The sequence below is a fragment of the Heptranchias perlo genome, chromosome 2 (genome assembly GCF_035084215.1).
Source record: "Heptranchias perlo isolate sHepPer1 chromosome 2, sHepPer1.hap1, whole genome shotgun sequence".
Lineage (NCBI taxonomy): Eukaryota > Metazoa > Chordata > Chondrichthyes > Hexanchiformes > Hexanchidae > Heptranchias > Heptranchias perlo.
Window position 1 is genome coordinate 119,438,217 of NC_090326.1, and position 18,879 is coordinate 119,457,095.

An 18,879-nucleotide genomic window follows, 5' to 3' on the forward strand; every position below is an offset into this window, starting at 1 on the left:
TCCACTTTTGCACCTGGGTGGAGCACATAGGCGGGAAGCAACCCACACCTGTAATGAAGCTGCCCAATTATCTATCCAATTAAATATTTAGATGGATAATTGGGCAGTCTGTTACAGGCAATTATTTACACTCAAGCACAAAAGAGGAAAATCTGCTCCTGTCTGTTGTTCACCCTTCCTTTTATATTTTGATCAATCCTATAGGGGATTGTCTTCCTTTTTCAGTTCTGATGAATGGTCTGAATCCAAATGTACCTTTTATTTTATCAGATGCTATCAGACTGAATGTGTAGTACCACCATTTTCTGTTTTGTTGAAAAATTAGTTTCATTCCCTCCATGGTGGACTAGGTGCAGCCAATCACTTGCCCAACAAATAATGTATGTCAGAGATTCATATATGAAGCCCTCTCTATGATTTCCAGGCTTATAGAATCATAGAATGGTTACAGCACAGAAGGAGGCCATTCGGCCCATCGAGTCCATGCTGGTTCTCTTCAAGATCAATCCAGCAAGTCCCACTCCCCGCCCTATCCCCGTACCCCTGCAAATTTTTTCCCTTCTGGTACTTATCCAGTAACCTTTTGAAGGCCATGATTGAATCTGCCTCCACCACCCCCACAGGCAGTACATTCCAGATCCTAACCACTCGCTATGTAAAAACGTTTTTCCTCACATCACCTTTGGTTCTTTTGCCAATCAGCTTAAATCTATGTCCTCTGGTCCTTGACCCTTCCGCCAATGGGAACAGTTTCTCTCTATCTAAACCAGGAGCAAGGATGTCTTACTGCAGTTATACAGGGCCTTGGTGAGACCACATCTGGAGTAGTGTGTGCAGTTTTGGTCTCCTTACCCAAGAAAGGACATACTTGCCATGGAGGAAGTGCAGCGAAGGTTCACCAGCCTGATTCCTGGGATGGCAGGACTGTCGTATGAGGAGAGATCGGGTCGACTCGCCTGTATTCACTCGAGTTTAGAAGAATGAGAGGGGATCTCATTGAAACATATAAAATTCTGACAGGGCTAGACAGACTGGATGCAGGGAGGATGTTTCCCTGGCTGGGAGCTCCAGAAGGAGGGGTAACAGTCTCAGGATACAGGGTAGGACATTTAGGATTGAGATGAGGAGAAATTACTTAACTTGAGGATGGTAAACCTGTGGAATTCTATACCACAGAAGGCTGTGGAGGCCAAGTCACTGAATATATTTAAGAAAGAGCTAGATAGATTTCAAGACACAAAAAGCATCAAGAGGTATGGGGAGAGAGCAGAAATATGGTATTGAAGAGGTGACTAAAGTAGTGGACAAGGGAATGCCAATGGATGTTATTTATATGGACTTCCAGAAGGCATTTGAAAAAGTCCCACATAAGAGACTGTTAGCTAAGATAGAAGCCCACGGAATCGAGGGAAAAGTATGGACTTGGTTAGGAAGTTGGCTGAGTGAAAGGCGACAGAGAGTAGGGATAATGGGTAGGAACTCACATTGGCAGGATGTGACTAGTGGAGTCCCGCAGGGATCTGTCTTGGGGCCTCAATTATTCACAATATTTATTAACGACTTAGATGAAGGCATAGAAAGTCTCATATCTAAGTTTGCCGATGACACAAAGATTGGTGGCATTGTAAGCAGTGTAGATGAAAACATAAAATTACAAAGCGATATTGATAGATTAGGTGAATGGGCAAAACTGTGGCAAATGGAATTCAATGTAGGCAAATGTGAGGTCATCCACTTTGGACCAAAAAAGGATAGAACAGGGTACTTTCTAAATGGTAAAAAGTTTAAAAACAGTGGATGTCCAAAGGGACTTAGGGGTTCAGGTACATAGATCATTGAAGTGTCATGAACAGGTGCAGAAAATAATCAAAAAGCCTAATAAGAACATAAGAACATAAGAAATTGGAGCAGGAGTAGGCCAATCGGCCCCTCGAGCCTGCTCCGCCATTCAATAAGATCATGGCTGATCTGATCCCAACCACAAATCTAAAGAACACAAGAAGTCGGAGCAGGACCCGGCCACATAGCCCCTGGGCCCTCTCCGCCACCCACAGGGCATTGACCGATCCGAACTCAGCTTCATGTCCAATTTCCTGCCCGCTCCCCATAACCCCTAATTCCCTTTACTTCTAGAAAACTGTCTATTTCTGTTTTAAATTTATCTAATGATGTAGCTTCCACAGCTTCCTGGGGCAGCAAATTCCACAGACCTACCACCCTCTGAGTGAAGAAGTTTCTCCTCATCTCAGTTTTGAAAGAGCAGCCCCTTATTCTAAGATTATGCCCCCTAGTTCTAGTTTCACCCATCTTTGGGAACATCCTTACTGCATCCACCCGATCAAGACCCTTCACAATCTTATATGTTTCAATAAGATCGCCTCTCATTCTTCTGAACTCCAATGAGTAGAGTCCCAATCTACTCAACCTCTCCTCATATGTCCGCCCCCTCATCCCCGGGATTAACCGAGTGAACCTTCTTTGTACTGCCTCGAGAGCAAGTATGTCTTTTCTTAAGTATGGAGACCAAAACTGTATGCAGTATTCCAGGTGCGGTCTCACCAATACCTTATATAACTTCAGCAATACCTCCTTGTTTTTATATTCTATCCCCCTAGCAATAAAAGCCAACATTCCGTTGGCTTTCTTGATCACCTGCTGCACCTGCATACCAACTTTTTGATTTTCTTGCACTAGGACCCCCAGATCCCTTTGTACTGCAGTACTTTCCAGTCTCTTGCCATTAAGAAAATAACTTGCTCTCTGATTTTTCCTGCCAAAGTGCATAACCTCACATTTTCCAATATTATATTGCATCTGCCAAATCTCCGCCCACTCACCCAGCCTGTCTATATCCCCTTGCAGGTTTTTTATGTCCTCCTCACTCTCTACTTTCCCTCCCATCTTTGTATCATCTGCAAATTTTGATATGTTGCACTCGGTCCCCTCCTCCAAATCGTTAATATAGATTGTAAAGAGTTGGGGACCCAGCACCGACCCCTGTGGAACACCACTGGTTACTGGTTGCCAGTCCGAAAATGAACCATTTATCCCAACTCTCTGCTTCCTGTTCGATAACCAATCCTCCACCCATGCCAGAATATTACCCCCAATCCCGTGATTTTTTATCTTAAGTAATAATCTTTTATGTGGCACCTTGTCGAATGCCTTCTGGAAGTCTAAATACACTACGTCCACTGGTTCCCCTTTATCCACCCTATACGTTATATCCTCGAAGAACTCAAGCAAATTTGTCAGACATGACTTCCCCTTCATAAAGCCATGCTGACTTTGTCCTATTAAATTATGCTTATCTAAATGTTCCGTTACTGTCTCCTTAATAATAGACTCCAAAATTTTACCCACCACAGATGTTAAGCTAACTGGCCTATAATTTCCAGCCTTCTGCCTACTACCCTTTTTAAATAACGGTGTTACATTAGCAGTTTTCCAATCTGCCGGGACCTCTCCTGAGTCCAGGGAATTTTGGAAAACTATCACCAAAGCATCCACAATCCCTACTGCCACTTCCCTCAAGACCCTAGGATGGAAGCCATCAGGTCCAGGGGATTTATCCGCCTTGAGTCCCATTATTTTACTGAGTACCATCTCCTGAGTGATTTTAATCGTATTTAGCTCCTCCCCCCCGAGAGTCCCCTGTTTGTCCAGTGTTGGGATATTCTTAGTGTCCTCTACTGTAAAGACTGAAACAAAATATTTGTTCAGCATTTTTGCCATCTCCATGTTTCCCACCATTAATTTCCCGGTCTCATCCTCTAAGGGACCTACGTTTGCCTTAGCCACCCTTTTTCTTTTTATATAACTATAGAAACTCTTGCTATCTGTTTTTATATTTTTTGCTAATTTCTTTTCATAATCTAACTTCCCTTTCTTAATCAATCCTTTAGTTACTTTTTGCTGTCTTTTGAAGAATTCCCAATCTTCTATCCTCCCACTAAGTTTGGCTACCTTATATGTCCTTGTTTTTAGTCGGATACTATCCTTGATTTCTTTACTTAGCCACGGATGGCTGTCATTTCTTTTACACCCTTTTTTCCTCAGTGGAATATATTTATTTTGAAAGTTGTAAAATAACTCCCTAAATGAACACCACTGCTCATGTACCGTCTTACCCTTTAATCTATTTTCCCAGTCCACTTTAATCAATTCCGCTCTCATACCATCATAGTCTCCTTTATTCAAGCTCAGTACGCTTGTTTGAGAATCAACCTTCTCACCCTCTAATTGGATATGGAATTCAACCATGTTGTGGTTGCTCGTTCCAAGGGGATCCTTAACTAGGACATTATTAATTAATCCTGACTCATTACACAGGACCAGGTCCAAGGTTGCCTGCCCCCTTGTAGGATCAGTTACATACTGCTCAAGAAATCCATCCCTGATGCACTCAATGAACTCGTCCTCAAGGCTGCTCTGCCCAATTTGATTTGTCCAGTTAATATGATAATTAAAATCCCCCATAATTATGGCTGTTCCCTTATTACATGCCCCGACTATCTCCTGATTAATACTTCTTCCAGCAGAGTTGCAACTATTAGGAGGCCTATATACTACGCCCACTAATGTTTTTTTTCCCTTATTATTCCTTATGGAACGCTGGCCTTTATATCTAGAGGACTAGAGTACAAGGGGGCAGAAGTTATGCTGCAGCTATAGTACTGCGAGCAGTTCTGAGCACCGCACCTTCGGAAGGACGTACTGGCCTTGGAGGGAGTGCAGCGCAGGTTTACTAGAATGATACCCGGACTTCAAGGGTTAAGTTATGAGGTGAGATTACACAAATTGGGGTTGTATTCGCTAGAGTTTAGAAAGTTAAGAGGTGATCTGATCAAAGTTTATAAGATACTAAGGGGAACAGATAGGGTGGATAGAGAGAAACTATTTCTGCTGGTTGGGGATTTTAGGAGTAGGGGGCACAGTCTAAAAATTAGAGCCAGACCTTTCAGGAGCGAGATTAGAAAACATTTCTACACACAAAGGGTGGTAGAAGTTTGGAACTCTCTTCTGCAAACGGCAATTGATACTGGCTCAATTGTTAAATTTAAATTTGAGATAGATAGCTTTTTGCCAACCAAAGGTATTAAGGGATATGGGCCATAGGCAGGTATATGGAGCTAGATCACAGATCAGCCATGATCTTATCAAATGGCGGAGCAGGCACGAGGGGCTGAATGGCCTACTCCTGTTCCTATGTTCCTATCAGCCATGATCATATTGAGCAGGCTCGAAGGGCTGAATGGCCTACTCCTGCTCCTATTTTCTATGTTTCTATGCTCTAAGGAGAACAAACCCAGTTTCTCCAGTCTATCCACGTAATTCAATCTGTCCATCACTTGCTGAATATCTTACTAGTGCTCCTTTCCCTCATTTCAAAAGGTAGCTGCATACCTATCACTCCCGGTACTAGACCCTCAGGTGACCTCTCCAAGGCCTACAGATCCCCCCACCCACCCCCCATAAGTGGAGGTGCTACATCTGTTGTGCTCAGTGACTGCACCCATGCTGGTGATTCATTGTAGAATTGCTGGTGTCTCTATCTGTGTTGGTGTGTACAGTCATGGTGGTTGTGAGAGTGGCTTTGGTGCAGTAGTATTCTCCAGTCGGAAGGTCCAACATTTTCTGTTGAGAGAACATAATGATAGATCTCATTGAAGTACCAGAGGTCTGTCACAGCCAAAAATATTGCTCATTACTAGTTCAGCAATTCAGCAGTTAACATTGTTCAGAAACAAGCAATCAGAGGCAATAGCATGTTTTCCAACACTTAATGCAAATTACACTCCACTTAACGGTGCACGTGACATTTACAAGAGAACACTTACCAGATTCATTGAGAGATATGCCCATATTGTTCCATCACTTTCTCCAGGTTAAACAGTTCCATCACAGCTTTTCTTGGTGTCATGACTTTTGACACCACTATCTGTCTTTCATGCCTTGTGGTTGGAGGGTTTTGTTGTCTTTTTACACATCATGGAAATTTTCCCTGATCTGGTACGAGGCTCTACATGGAATGGATACAGCATTTATCCAGTTGGTGATGTCCTCCCAGACTTGTTATCTAGCATGTGGCTTAGGGGAGGGATTATACACTTGAGCCCAGTATCACTGCTATTCTGGCCAGTTGCGCTCTCTCATTGATAGATACTTCTGTGTCCATGAAACAACTTCTTAGGAACTGTTTCTGAGCCACGGATCTTTTTTTTCCCCAGCGAATCTGAATTGCTGAACAGTTTCTTATGGGAGCCAAAAAGTTTATTTCCTGCTGGTTAAGATACTGAACTAACAATGACTGTTCTGCACTGATTAGTTTGCTGAACTTCAGCAAGAGGGGCTGCTCTGAGCAAACTTCAGCATTCTCACATGTTTGTAAATTGTTTGTTCTGTACAACTGTTTCCTCTGTTATTGATCCTAACAGCCAACACCTGAAACCTCAACCGCTTGTTTTTGCCTTCACTTGTCAAACAATGCATTTTCTTAGATTTCTTCAGAGCCCAATGGGACAGATCTGATTTCAGTGCCATCAAAGACTACCATAAAATGTGGTAATTAAAACATCTGGCTCAGCATTGCAGTGGTTCCAGTGACTTGTGTCTGGATTGTGCATGTCTGCTACATACCTTATACTACTCGGCAAAGTGTATTATGGTCCTAAATCATGTATATAATTGTTTTTCTTCTGAACTGAATGAATCGTTGTTGTCTGACATGTATATGTTGGACTTAACATTGCATTTTAAGTCCTTACAGGGACTTGTGCAAGGTTGAGATGTTTTCATCCTATGAGATTTTAAAATGAAGATCAAAAATTTAATTTATCTAATTTATTCTTTTCCATAAGTTGCCCCCCCCCCCCCCAATAATGTGTCTTGACTCTGTTTAAGAGGATGACTGCATGATAATCGCTAATCAATGATACTCTATGGTTAACCAATAGCCGGTGGGGGGGGTGCAGAAATCCTGCAGCAGAACCTGAAGTGGAACTTGTGCCAATTTCCTCAACCCCCGCTGTTATACCAATTGACTAAATGTCAATGAATCAACAGAAACAAAAAGTACAAATGAGGAATAAATAATAAGCCGAAAACTGAGCAATCAATATCTCAAGATATTTTCCAAAGCCACTGTTCACTAAGTAGCAAGTGCTACAAAATCATCCAATCCCTCAAATAATTTCTTCACACTGTTATCATCCACCATTTTCCTTCTTCACTTAGGTTAATATATAGTTAGAAATAACAAATCATAAAAAATTGCACAATTCTGAAAAAATATTAAAGTTGGCCATTTAACGTTAGAAATGCATGAAAGAAGATTCCTGAGCTGGGCCTGTCCTACTGCCTGGAGCTTCAACTGAGCATTGGAGAATTTCAACTGCTGTCATCAAATTCTGTGTGCACGCACGATCGTATGGAATTCAACTTCGGCAGGGGTGAAAAAGGGTCGGTAGCAGATCAATCCTGCCTGATTTTCCTTACCATTAACTTGGTGTCTCTGTGAAGTATCATGTATGTTGTTGCCACTCTGCTCATGTGGAACTACAATTCCCAGAGTGCAAGAGGATTTGAGTACAGGAGCATGGATGTCTTACTGCAGTTATACAGGCCCCTGGTGAGACCACACCTGGAGTATTGTGTGCAGTTTTGGTGTCCTTACCTAAGAAAGGATATACTTGCCATAGAGGCAGTGCAGTGAAGGTTCACCAGACTGATTCCTGGGGTGGCAGGACTGTCGTATGAGGAGAGATTGGGTCGACTCGGCCTGTATTCACTCGAATTTAGAAGAATGAGAGGGGATCTCATTGAAACATATAAAATTATAGACTGGATGCAGAGAGGATGTTTCCCTGGCTTGGGGGGGGGGGGGGGGGGGTCACAGTCTCAGGATATGGGGTAGGACATTTAGGACTGAGATGAGGAGAAATTTCTTCACTCAGAGGGTGGTGAACCTGTGGAATTCTATATCACAGAAGGCTGTGGAGGCCAAGTCACTGAATATATTTAAGAAGGAGCTAGATAGATTTCTAGACACAAAAGGCATCAAGGGGTATGGGGAGAGAGCGGGAATATGGCATTGAGCTGGAGGATCAGCCATGATCATATTGAATGGCGGAGCAGGCTCGAAGGGCTGAATGGCCTACTCCTGCTCCTATTTTCTATGTTTCTATGACAAAACACTTAACAATGACAACCAGGTAGAAAAGGACCAAGGAATTTCAGATGCTGTATAAAAATTCTGTGTGAGTGAGAACTATGTCATGGGAATTGTATTTTTCACTTTGCTCTTATGGAACTACAACACTCCGAGTGTACTGTGACAACTCGGCAGAAAATTTACAAATAACCATTAAACATGAATGGCAGGAGCAAAATATTAAAACTAAAAGACTTCATTTTTTTTTCCAGAAAATGTGGTCTCCTCTACATTGGGGAAAACAAACTCAAATTGGGCGATTGCTTTGCTGAACACCTCCCTATTGTCCACAAGGGCAACCCTGAGCTTCTGATCACTTGCCAGTTTAATTCTCCGTTCCAATCCCACTCTGACCTCATTGTCCTTGGCGTCCTACACTGTTCCAATTAAGATCAATGCAAGCTTGAGGAACAGCACCTCATTTTTCTACTACGCACTTTACAGCTTTCTGGTCTTAACATTGACTTTAACAACTTCCCATTTTCTCTCCCAGAGCGGGTACTGGTAATGTAGAATGGATGCACAAGAAATGGGGGAGATGTGAGCTGGTATATGGTATGGGGATCCCCGATCGGTACATGGGCGGTAGGGTAGGTACTTGCCTTTCTTCCACCACCTGGACCATGGGATCATTCTCCACTTTGCCAGATTTTCCATGCTTCCCTGTCCCTCTGCTGGAACCATTCACACATCCTCTGGACACATCTTTTCTTTAATTTCTCTCATTTTGCCTTGCACCATCATCACTTCTGTCATTTAATCATCTCCTGCCCTTCACCCAACCTTTTCTCTTTAATAAAAATAGAAAACACTGGAAACACTCAGCAAGTCAGGCAGCATCTATGGAGAGAGAAATAGAGTTAAGGTTTTAGGTCGATGACCTTTTTACTCCTTTATTCTTTTCCAGCCACCCTTTCCCTGACTCTGTACCTGCTTAAAAGCTGCTCATCTGTAACATCTTCCAGTTCTGACGAAAGGTCATTGACTTGAAATGTTAACCCTATGGTTCTCTCTCCACAGATGCTCCTGACCTGCTGAGTGTTGCCAGCATTTTCTGTTTTATATAATTTTTTCAGTGTTTTTTGTGATGAGATTTTTTTGTGTGGCTGAACAGGACTGATGTTAGCATTCGGTCCAGAAAAGGATAATTATGAAGCATATTGACTCAGACCTTGGATATTGTGACCACTGTTGGTCAGCTAGCCCTGGACAATGGCAAATATCTACTGGAGGTAATTGAGAAAGCAAGGTTTGGGGGAGTAGAGTAGAATAAACAAATAAACAAACTTATACTTTATACAAAAACTGCAAATCTATCATGGGAGGCAGAGCAAAAAAAATGATAACGTAAATATTTGCCTTCGGGAGTCAGGGTGGAATTTCCCAGAGTTTTTTCCTAAATTGACCCAAGGTTTTTTTTTTTGTTTTTTGCCTCAGGAGATTCCATGGGTGGTGCAGAAATGACATGGATGGTGGTCATGGTTTACATAAGTTGCACCATGACAGTATGGGACAGACTAGATGGACCAGCTGATCTTTTCCTGACCTTCATTTTGGTATGTTCGTAACAGGGAATAAGATGCTCTTTTTGCTGCAAAGAATGTTTGTTGGTCCTAAAAGCCATGTATCAAGGATGGACTATAATTAGTGGATAAATTTGGGATTGTAATCATTACAAAAGCTGCTTAAGATGCAAGGAGGTAAAGAGTTTTACAAATATTAAAGCTGTGAAACCTGTATCAGTGCAGTGAGAGATATTTTTGCCTCATGTCAGTCATGTCATACATTTGAGCTTTTGCTCAGTGGTAGTATGCTTCTGAGTCAGGAGGTTGTGGGTTCAAGTCCCACTCCAGAGTCTTGAGCACATAATCTAGACTGACACTTCAGTGCAGTACTGAGGAAGTGCCGGACTATTGGAGGTGCCGTCTTTCGGATGAGAAGATAAACCGAGGACCTGTCTGCCCTCTCAGGTGGACGTAAAAGATCCCATGGGACTATTCGAAGAGGAGCAGGGGAGTTCTCCTGGTGTACTAGCCAACATTTATCGCTCAACCAACACCTAAAACAGATGATCTGGTCATTTATTTCACTGCTGTTGTGGGAGCTTGCTGTGCGCAAATTGACTGCCGCATTTCCTACATCACAACAGTGACTATACTTCAATGGTTGTAAAGCACTTTGGGACATCCTGAGATCATGAAAGGCGCTGTATAAATACAAGTCTTTCTTTCTTTTCTATATTGTTTCAGTAAATTTGTTGTATTACAGCCCATTGTCATGTATAAGCTGCACATATAAACATCAGAAACCGTACAGCAGGCCCCAGACTACCCATGAGTAACACCATGGGTGATCTACAAGTCTTATATGAACATTCTGATTCTACTGCTATGACGAAATAAAAAGTACTTTTTGTATTTGTGCTTGGGTTGTAAGCCAAATTCAAATTGCCATATTTATTGCTCTTCCCCAACAAATTAATCAATTTTACATGGAAAGAATTGACAACATTTCTCCAAGAACATGAATATTTTTCTAATTGGCATAAAATGTTGCCTTCTTACCACTAATTCTAGCCATCACATGTCCCTGCTCCATCATATGATTTGTACCAATACTTGTAAGGGTGAGGCATGATGTAGTAACCAATTATAAAAGTAGTCAATTGTTTCAATTTTTGTGATTACACTTTGACTGGTTGTGTGGTTATGTTTCCTGGTTCACAGCCTTCATGTTTTGATGAACACATAAACTTTGATTGTGCTTTATTATACTCACTCCCAATTTTGTTAAATGCGGAACAGTTGTTTTGAAGTGCATTATAAGGCAGTAACAATGTTGCGATAAATTATATGGTTGAAGCTGAAGTGATTAATATATTCACCACTGATGCTATGTTGTAGTTCATTAAGTAAGGCGGGAGTGATCAGTTACTTAAATGGAATAAACCTCATCCTCCCCCAGCTGCACGCATGAGGTTGCAGTACTTCAAGGAACTAATAAATCCAATTTTATGAACACACATTATCACTGGAGAGCCTGACCCGGTAGTTGCACATATCAGGAAATTATGTGGGGTGAGTGCCAGGGTTCCCAAGTATGCACGACTGACAGGTGAAATCACCCCACTATGCCATTTATTGTACCATCTTAAATCCTCAATGTGATACTCCAGATCTCCTACACATAACACACTCCCTACCAATTGCAACTGTGTATGTAAAATACTATAGCGCTGATCTGCTTCTTCAGTCCTATAGAGTTTTTTTTAGTAATGTCTTAATTTGACATGGGTCTAAATTCTTCTCCATCCAGATTATAAATGATTATAATCAAACGTATCCACTAATTGCAGTCCTTGATTGATACATGGCTTTCAAGACAAACAACCTTACTTTGCAGCAACAACAAAAAAAAACTTGTGCATTTGGTTACATTTTTAAAAATGTTCTAAGAAAGCTTTGGTTTTAACTAAGACTTAAAAGTAAAATGTTGCAAAAGTCACCTTACAACTTGAACACTAAAAATCGGTAAATCCCTAATACCATGTTTATGTTCCATTACCATTACCTTTGCTTTGAAGGCAGACTTGAGGAATTCCAAGGCAGCGATGAAGCGTGGCTCCTCTGTCAGGAACGCAGTATGCAAACATTCTGGACCTAGAAGCTAAAGCAGCTTCTGATAGTCTATCTTTTAAGGGCTGATAATAAAGATTATAAAATACAGATTAGGTAATACTTAATTTGCTAGAGTTATCTCATCTGTGAAACCAAAACTCTGAGAATTGATGTTCAGTTAAGGTCATTTAAATCAAACTGATGTATTGATATGATGGTTTAGAAATAAGTATTTTGCATACCAGTAGCTTATTTTGTAGCATTACATAATGGAAAATCCCATCAGCCCAGAAAAAGTACTAAAAAATAATTTTGACTTCAGTTATTTAGCAATGTTATTCCTAACAATATCTGCCTCAATTAAGTGAAAATGTTAAATGAATAGGTCAATAATTTGTCTTAGACGTGATCAAATAAAAGCAGCCACTGATGTGAAATTTTAAATAATTTTTAATTTTAGTATTTTGAGCTAACTGAAATCCTTTTTTAATGGTCAAATGTTTAAAGATAAGGTAAATGCTGTATCACAGTTCCTCCATTTTGAAACTTAAAAAAAACATACCTATTTAAGTGAAATATGTTGAAATAAAATATTAATTATGGACTCCTTTTAAAAAGCTGGTAAGAAACACTGATATATTTTTGGTGATTTTTTAAAACTATACTATTAATCAATCAGTAAACTGTCTTAAACATGGCTTTTGAGAATCTGGTTCTTTGATGTTACATTAAAAAGTATTTTTTTTTACAATTTGTATGAATTTTACTCTTAAATTATTCACCAAGTGCGCACCTCTCTAAAATCATGCACTCATTGTGCATGTTAGAAGTTCAGTAATTAGCACTGGACAAGCTTAAAACTACACCATTTAAATGCAAAAAGGCACCTCTAGTGTGCACGACTATTTAAAGATGAAGGATAATGAAGCTTATGGAAATACTATTTAATGACCAACTTCCAAAAATAGGATCTAAGAACTGATCGGTAAACCAGAAATTTGGTTCCCAAAATCCAGTCACGTGTATGGAATAATCTGCCACTCCCTTAGGAAATAAACAAGGATTAGAGAGCCCTTTCTGCATGGGATATGCATAAATATATCCAAAGATTAAGGGAGTTAATAATGGTCTACTACTTTTAGGAAAGCATCACAAAGCAGCTGGTGTGTGACCTTGACAAATGCATACATTTATCTTCATAAAACCATAATGGTTATTGCAATAAAATTAAATACACGGACTGTTATGAATTGCAGTTTGGTGTTAATGATGTGTTTATATCATAAACTCCAGAGATCCTGAGGCTGTTCCAGTAGGTTTTATGCTAAAACAGAGACTGTGAGATAATTAAACTACTTACCATTTTGATTTTTAACATTTCAACCCCACTATTAAAATTAAAAATTCTGATGGATTTTTCAAAATTTATATCCTGTGAACTTGGCTAGAATCAAGCAGAAGAGTGACATTTGATACTGAATTAAAATGAAGTGCCTAAATGTTTGAATTTATTTAGGGATACTGTCAAATCAGAATTAGGATTATGTCATGTTAACCCTGTGGAGTACTACAGGTCTTTATAGCTTCAAAAGATACACTTAATTGTAAGATATTTACCAAAAAAAATCTTGTAAATTTCTAACTCTAAATATCATATTGTAAAGCAGAATTAGAGAAACATGCAGAACAATTGATAGCATTTTCCAAATTAACACAAAAAAATACAAGGCTCCCAAAACATAGGGTATTTGAGATCGTACTACATTCAACTGCCTACACTAAAATTTGGTGTAGTGTCTAACCTTTTACTTTTAAAAAAAATACTTGCCATATTTAAAATCCTATATTGATCTTCTTACGCTGATGGAAACATTGTAATGTATATTGATACATTTTAAAATCTAGTGTTAAAATGTATCCTTAAGTACCAAAAGGGTTAACAAATTAATTTCTGCAAGTCTTACACAGATCCAGGATTAAAAATATGTCTTGGTGTACAATACTTTTTAGAATGCATGGGCTTTTAAAAATTGTTGTGTTTTAATTGTTTGGATGGTCCGTCAAGTTTAAATGGCTTAACTGATGGGCAAATTTATGCTTTTGCTGTTTATATGAGATTTCACAAATCTAAAAGTAATGTGTGAAATTAGCATAGGGTTTATAACTATTAAAAGATTTTATGAAAAACAATGCAATAGGATAGCCATTTGTTCAGATCTCAAAGGGCAGACAGCATATGAAAGCACAGCTAATAAAAAAAACCTACTCTATCTTCTACCAAATAGCAAACCAAACACCATTTTCCCCTGCAAAACTGAATTTAATACCAAGTTGTACAATATGTTAAAACAGTGTGTTCCTGAATTTTTTTTTAGCACACATAAACTTCTGTTAAGGCAGACTCAATTTAATTTTGTACAAAAGTTGGAAGTTTTATTTCAGAGAAATTAAAAATATGGAATATATAAACTTTTCTATTGCTCTATAAATATAAAGGATTCTGTAATGGTGAACAAGAATAAATGAATACCAAGTTTAGACATTTTTTTGCTCATCAGGGATTTGAAGCCAATAATGAATTTGAACCATGAGTACAGGCTTGTACGGTGTTATGGCTACAGACTCCTATTAATTATTTGATAACAATCATGCAAATTATTTTAAAATACAGTACAATAAAAAATGCCTGTATGTGCAGTTATGGTGCCTTTAAAATGCTTGTACTGCTTGTACTAAAATGCTTGTAATATAGTACAATGAAAATAGAAATTGGCAAATGCCCTTTTTTGACAGGAATGGCCCACATTTCAATCAATGGGTTAAACGTGCGGGTATGGTATTACACAGTATTTCTATAGATAATTTGTTTTCTGGACCACTCACTCGGAATAGAATGGGAATGTTTTTTTAAGCTCTAATTAAACATTGATTGAGCCTTTTTCTGCTCTATCCCATACAAAGGACTACCTCTGGGTCCTAACATTATCCTCAGCTCAACTTTTATCCCGTTCACATGCTTCTGAAGTTCAACATTCCCCCTGCTCTCAAAAAAGGGTACCAAGAGTGTTCATTTTGCTTGTTCAGCTGTTCGGTGTCTGTTAAGTTATGTTGAGTATAAACATTCCCACCTGGTTTTCAGACTTTTAAACAATTTCTTTATGTGGTGCTACAGAAAAGCAGTATTTGTTGTCTCTCCAACAAAAATGTTAAAGCAATCCATAACAAAGATGTATTGAGGATGATCTTTCAGTATGACTAAATTAACATAACAATGGAGAGTTTTTTTTCTAATGTACCAGCCAATATAATTGCTACTGACGACAATTGTAGGGAATTAATCAAAATAAACAGAAAAACTAAGTTCTCCTACACCCTGTATAATTTCAGTTTTCAGACTCATTTTGATCCAGCGTTTTTGGATAAGTCCACTTAGGATAGATTAATATGCAAGACTAAAGCAATCAGGATTAATTAATCTTATTATTCAGGAAGTAGGGCACCCATCAGATGCGTATCATGCTAGATTGTAATCTGGATGTTCAGAGGTAATGGAATGCATAAAACCATTATTTAGGCTATTTTATTTACCCTAGCTTTCGATTCAAATTTTCTAAGTTGTATAAAGAATAATGATGTTAACGTGGTTGGCGTTAGGACCCAAGGGAAGCCTTTCATTCCGGGGTAAGACTAATTGTCCCAGTGCCTCCAGGTCCAATTTTATGTCGCGAAAGGTTCAACATTCAGACATGCGAGTTGGCAGGCACCAGGATCAACTTTCAAGTCTGAGTCATTTGCATTTCGTTCTCCGTGTTCGACTATAAGTTGAGTTACGACAATCCTTGTTTTCCGAGCACTGAAACAACCAGTGCCTTCCCCCTCAAGGAAAAAAAAAACTCCACAAATTGGGGAAACAAGATACACCCCTGAAGGTGATATTTTAAATACAAATATATAATTACAAAAATCTTACAGATGCTATTTACAACATACAGTATTTGAAATATAGTCTGTCACATCTCAAAACTCGGGCTTCACTTTGTGTGGTGTTTTTTTCTCTCCCTCCCCTTTCGGGGGAATGTTGACTAAAAGCGTCTCACACAGTCGTCTCCCCGTGCTTACTGTTTGTGAGTCTAGTGTAGAACTTGCGCCATGAATGTAAAGTCTTACCAGACCAGATCCAAAACCCAGAGGTGATGCCCACTATAAGTGTCATGAGATATTTGATCATGTAGACGGTGAAATCCGGCGTCATGTGTGGATGCTGGTTATGGGGGCAAGGGATGGCGTAACTTTTGCAAGTCTGGCTGATCCAACTTTTCTCCCACTGGTCCCTAAAGGCTTGCTCGTAAAAGTAACAGGCGATGACGATAGTGGCCGGCACGGTGTAGAGGACGCTGAAGATGCCGATCCGGACCATCAGCTTCTCCAGCTTCTCGGTCTTGGTGCCGTCGTGCTTCATGATGGTCCGGATGCGAAAGAGGGACACGAAGCCGGCCAGGAGGAACGAGGTGCCGATGAATAGGTAGACGAAGAGCGGCGCCAGCACGAAGCCCCGCAGCGCGTCCACGTTGTTGAGCCCCACGAAGCAGACCCCGCTCAGGACGTCTCCGTCCACTTGGCCCACGGCCAGGATGGTGATGGTCTTGATGGCTGGCACTGCCCAGGCGGCCAGGTGGAAGTATTGGGAGTTGGCCTCGATGGCCTCGTGACCCCATTTCATCCCAGCTGCCAAGAACCAAGTCAGGGACAGGATCACCCACCAGATCGAGCTGGCCATGCTGAAAAAGTAGAGCATCATAAACAGAATGGTGCAGCCTTCTTTCTTGGTTCCCTGGGCAACGATTTTGTAGCCGTCGCCTGCAAACGTATCGTTGCAGACCACTTTTTCTTCCAGCAGGAACCCGGCGATGTAGGCAATGGCCACCATTGTGTAACAGCCAGACAGGAAAATAATGGGGCGCTCGGGATAGCTGAACCTCTGCATGTCCACCAAATAGGTCAGCACCGTGAATAAGGTGGAGGCGCAGCACAGCACCGACCAGATCCCGATCCAAATCTTGGCAAACTTCAGCTCCTCTTGGCTGAAATACATCAGCCCGTTGGATCGGGTGGGCTCGCAGGGAGCCCCGCAGTCCTTCTCTCCCAGAAAGTGGTAGTTCAGGTAAGGGGGTACTTTCAAAACCCGGGGGCAAATGAATTGGTCCCGACTGGGGTACCCTTTAGGGTAAATGGTGCCGGCGTCAGGGAGAGATTGGGTCGGGTCTAAGGTCGGGCTGCCTTTATCCGTGTTGTTCTGTCCGACGCACAGGTCGATAGATCCGTGGATGGGAAAGTTTTCGCATCGGAGGCTCTCGGGCCACTGGAAACCGAATTTGTTCATAAGCGCTTCGCATCCGTGCCTGGCCCGCTCGCACAGTGATCGGCACGGGGGGATGGCCTGTTCCAGCACGGTACACACCGGGGCGTACATGGAGCAGAGGAAAAACTTCAACTCGGGCGAACACTGCACTTTCACCAACGGGTAAAACTGATGAACTTCCAGGCCGGCGTCTTCCTGGTTCGTGTGTCCCAACAAGTTCGGCATGATGGTCTGGTTGTAGGCAATGTCGGTGCACAGAGGGATCGAGATCGGCTGGCAAAAGCCGTGATCAGGGATCGAGATGCCCCTCTCGCCGTTGTACTGCCCCTGTGGCCGGACGGGTCCCAAACCCTGAAGAAAGAGATGGAGCACAAACAACCACCGAGCGCTCGCAAGTTTGCATAAATCCAGATGGAAGCAATTACACCCAGCCATACTTTCCCTCGCTCTTTCCTTCTCTTCAAACTACTTCTTTCACTTCGGTGCAAGAATTTGTTCTACGGCATTAAATACAGCAGAAGTTTTTTTTTTCTTATTTTGAACACTTACGTTTGGGGATTTGATTTAATTTTGGAAGCAATTCAGATGCCAAAAGAAAACAGCCCCAACTCGAGCAGCAACCCAGCTCCGACTCCACTGTCCATTTGTGTCACTCCATCAGTTCCCTGCCGGCTGTTTCGAGGAGCCCCCCCCCCCCTTTTTTCCGTCTGACTGGCTGCGCAATGCGGGACGCGCGTCGGCGAGAGGAGCCTTGAAACCGGCTCGGGGCTCTTCTTTCCACAAACTCGAACCAATCGCGACACGATTCCGGCCCAGCCCGAGCCAGAGCAAACGATGCGATTGGTTGGCAGCTGTGGGGAAATTTGAATAATTGGCAACACTTGTTGGACGGAGCCCGGGGAGAGACTGAGGATCACCCCCCGGGAACAGGGTCACATCCCCCGGGGAGAGACTGAGGATCACCCCCCGGGAACAGGGTCACACCCCCCGGGGAGAGACTGAGGATCACCCCCCGGGAACAGGGTCACACCCCCCGGGGAGAGACTGAGGATCACCCCCCGGGAACAGGGTCACACCCCCCGGGGAGAGACTGAGGATCACCCCCCGGGAACAGGGTCACACCCCCCGGGGGGAGACTGAGGATCACCCCCCGGGAACAGGGTCACACCCCCCGGGGAGAGACTGAGGATCACCCCACGGGACCCGGGTCACACCCCCCGGGGAGAGACTGAGGATCACCCCCCGGGAACAGGGTCACATCCCCCGGGGAGAGACTGAGGATCACCCCCCGGGAACAGGGTCACACCCCCCGGGGAGAGACTGAGGATCACCCCCCAGGAACAGGGTCACACCCCCCGGGGAGAGACTGAGGATCACCCCCCGGGAACAGGGTCACACCCCCCGGGGAGAGACTGAGGATCACCCCCCGGGAACAGGGTCACACCCCCCGGGGAGAGACTGAGGATCACCCCCCGGGAACAGGGTCACATCCCCCGGGGAGAGACTGAGGATCACCCCCCGGGGAGAGACTGAGGATCACCCCCCGGGAACAGGGTCACATCCCCCGGGGAGAGACTGAGGATCACCCCCCGGGAACAGGGTCACATCCCCCGGGGAGAGACTGAGGATCACCCCCCGGGAACAGTGTCACACCCCCCCGGGGAGAGACTGAGGATCACCCCCCGGGAACA

General features: G+C 42.3%; 1 protein-coding gene and 1 long non-coding RNA gene across 2 annotated transcripts in view; one reads left to right on the top strand and one right to left on the bottom strand.

The window, feature by feature from the left end:
- The window catches only part of LOC137342555 (uncharacterized), a 29,647-nt gene extending 17,399 nt beyond the window's left edge, over nucleotides 1–12,248 (top strand). The window contains exons 3-4 of the long non-coding RNA XR_010967288.1: nucleotides 9,650–9,768; nucleotides 11,796–12,248. This is a non-coding gene — a long non-coding RNA (uncharacterized lncRNA). The remainder of the gene's footprint in view (nucleotides 1–9,649; nucleotides 9,769–11,795) is intronic.
- Nucleotides 12,249–14,235: 1,987 nt separating this feature from the next.
- On the bottom strand, nucleotides 14,236–17,899 carry fzd1 (frizzled class receptor 1). The gene has a single exon (XM_068006504.1). It carries the CDS (start codon nucleotides 17,621–17,623, stop codon nucleotides 15,923–15,925), a length of 1,701 nt encoding a protein of 566 aa, XP_067862605.1. The 5' UTR covers nucleotides 17,624–17,899; the 3' UTR covers nucleotides 14,236–15,922.
- Between the last annotated feature and the right edge of the window lie 980 nt (nucleotides 17,900–18,879).

Coding starts and splice junctions, on each gene's coding strand:
- fzd1 (XM_068006504.1), bottom strand. CDS start 17,623: ATGGCTGGGTGTAATTGCTTCCATCTGGATTTATGCAAACTTGCGAGC.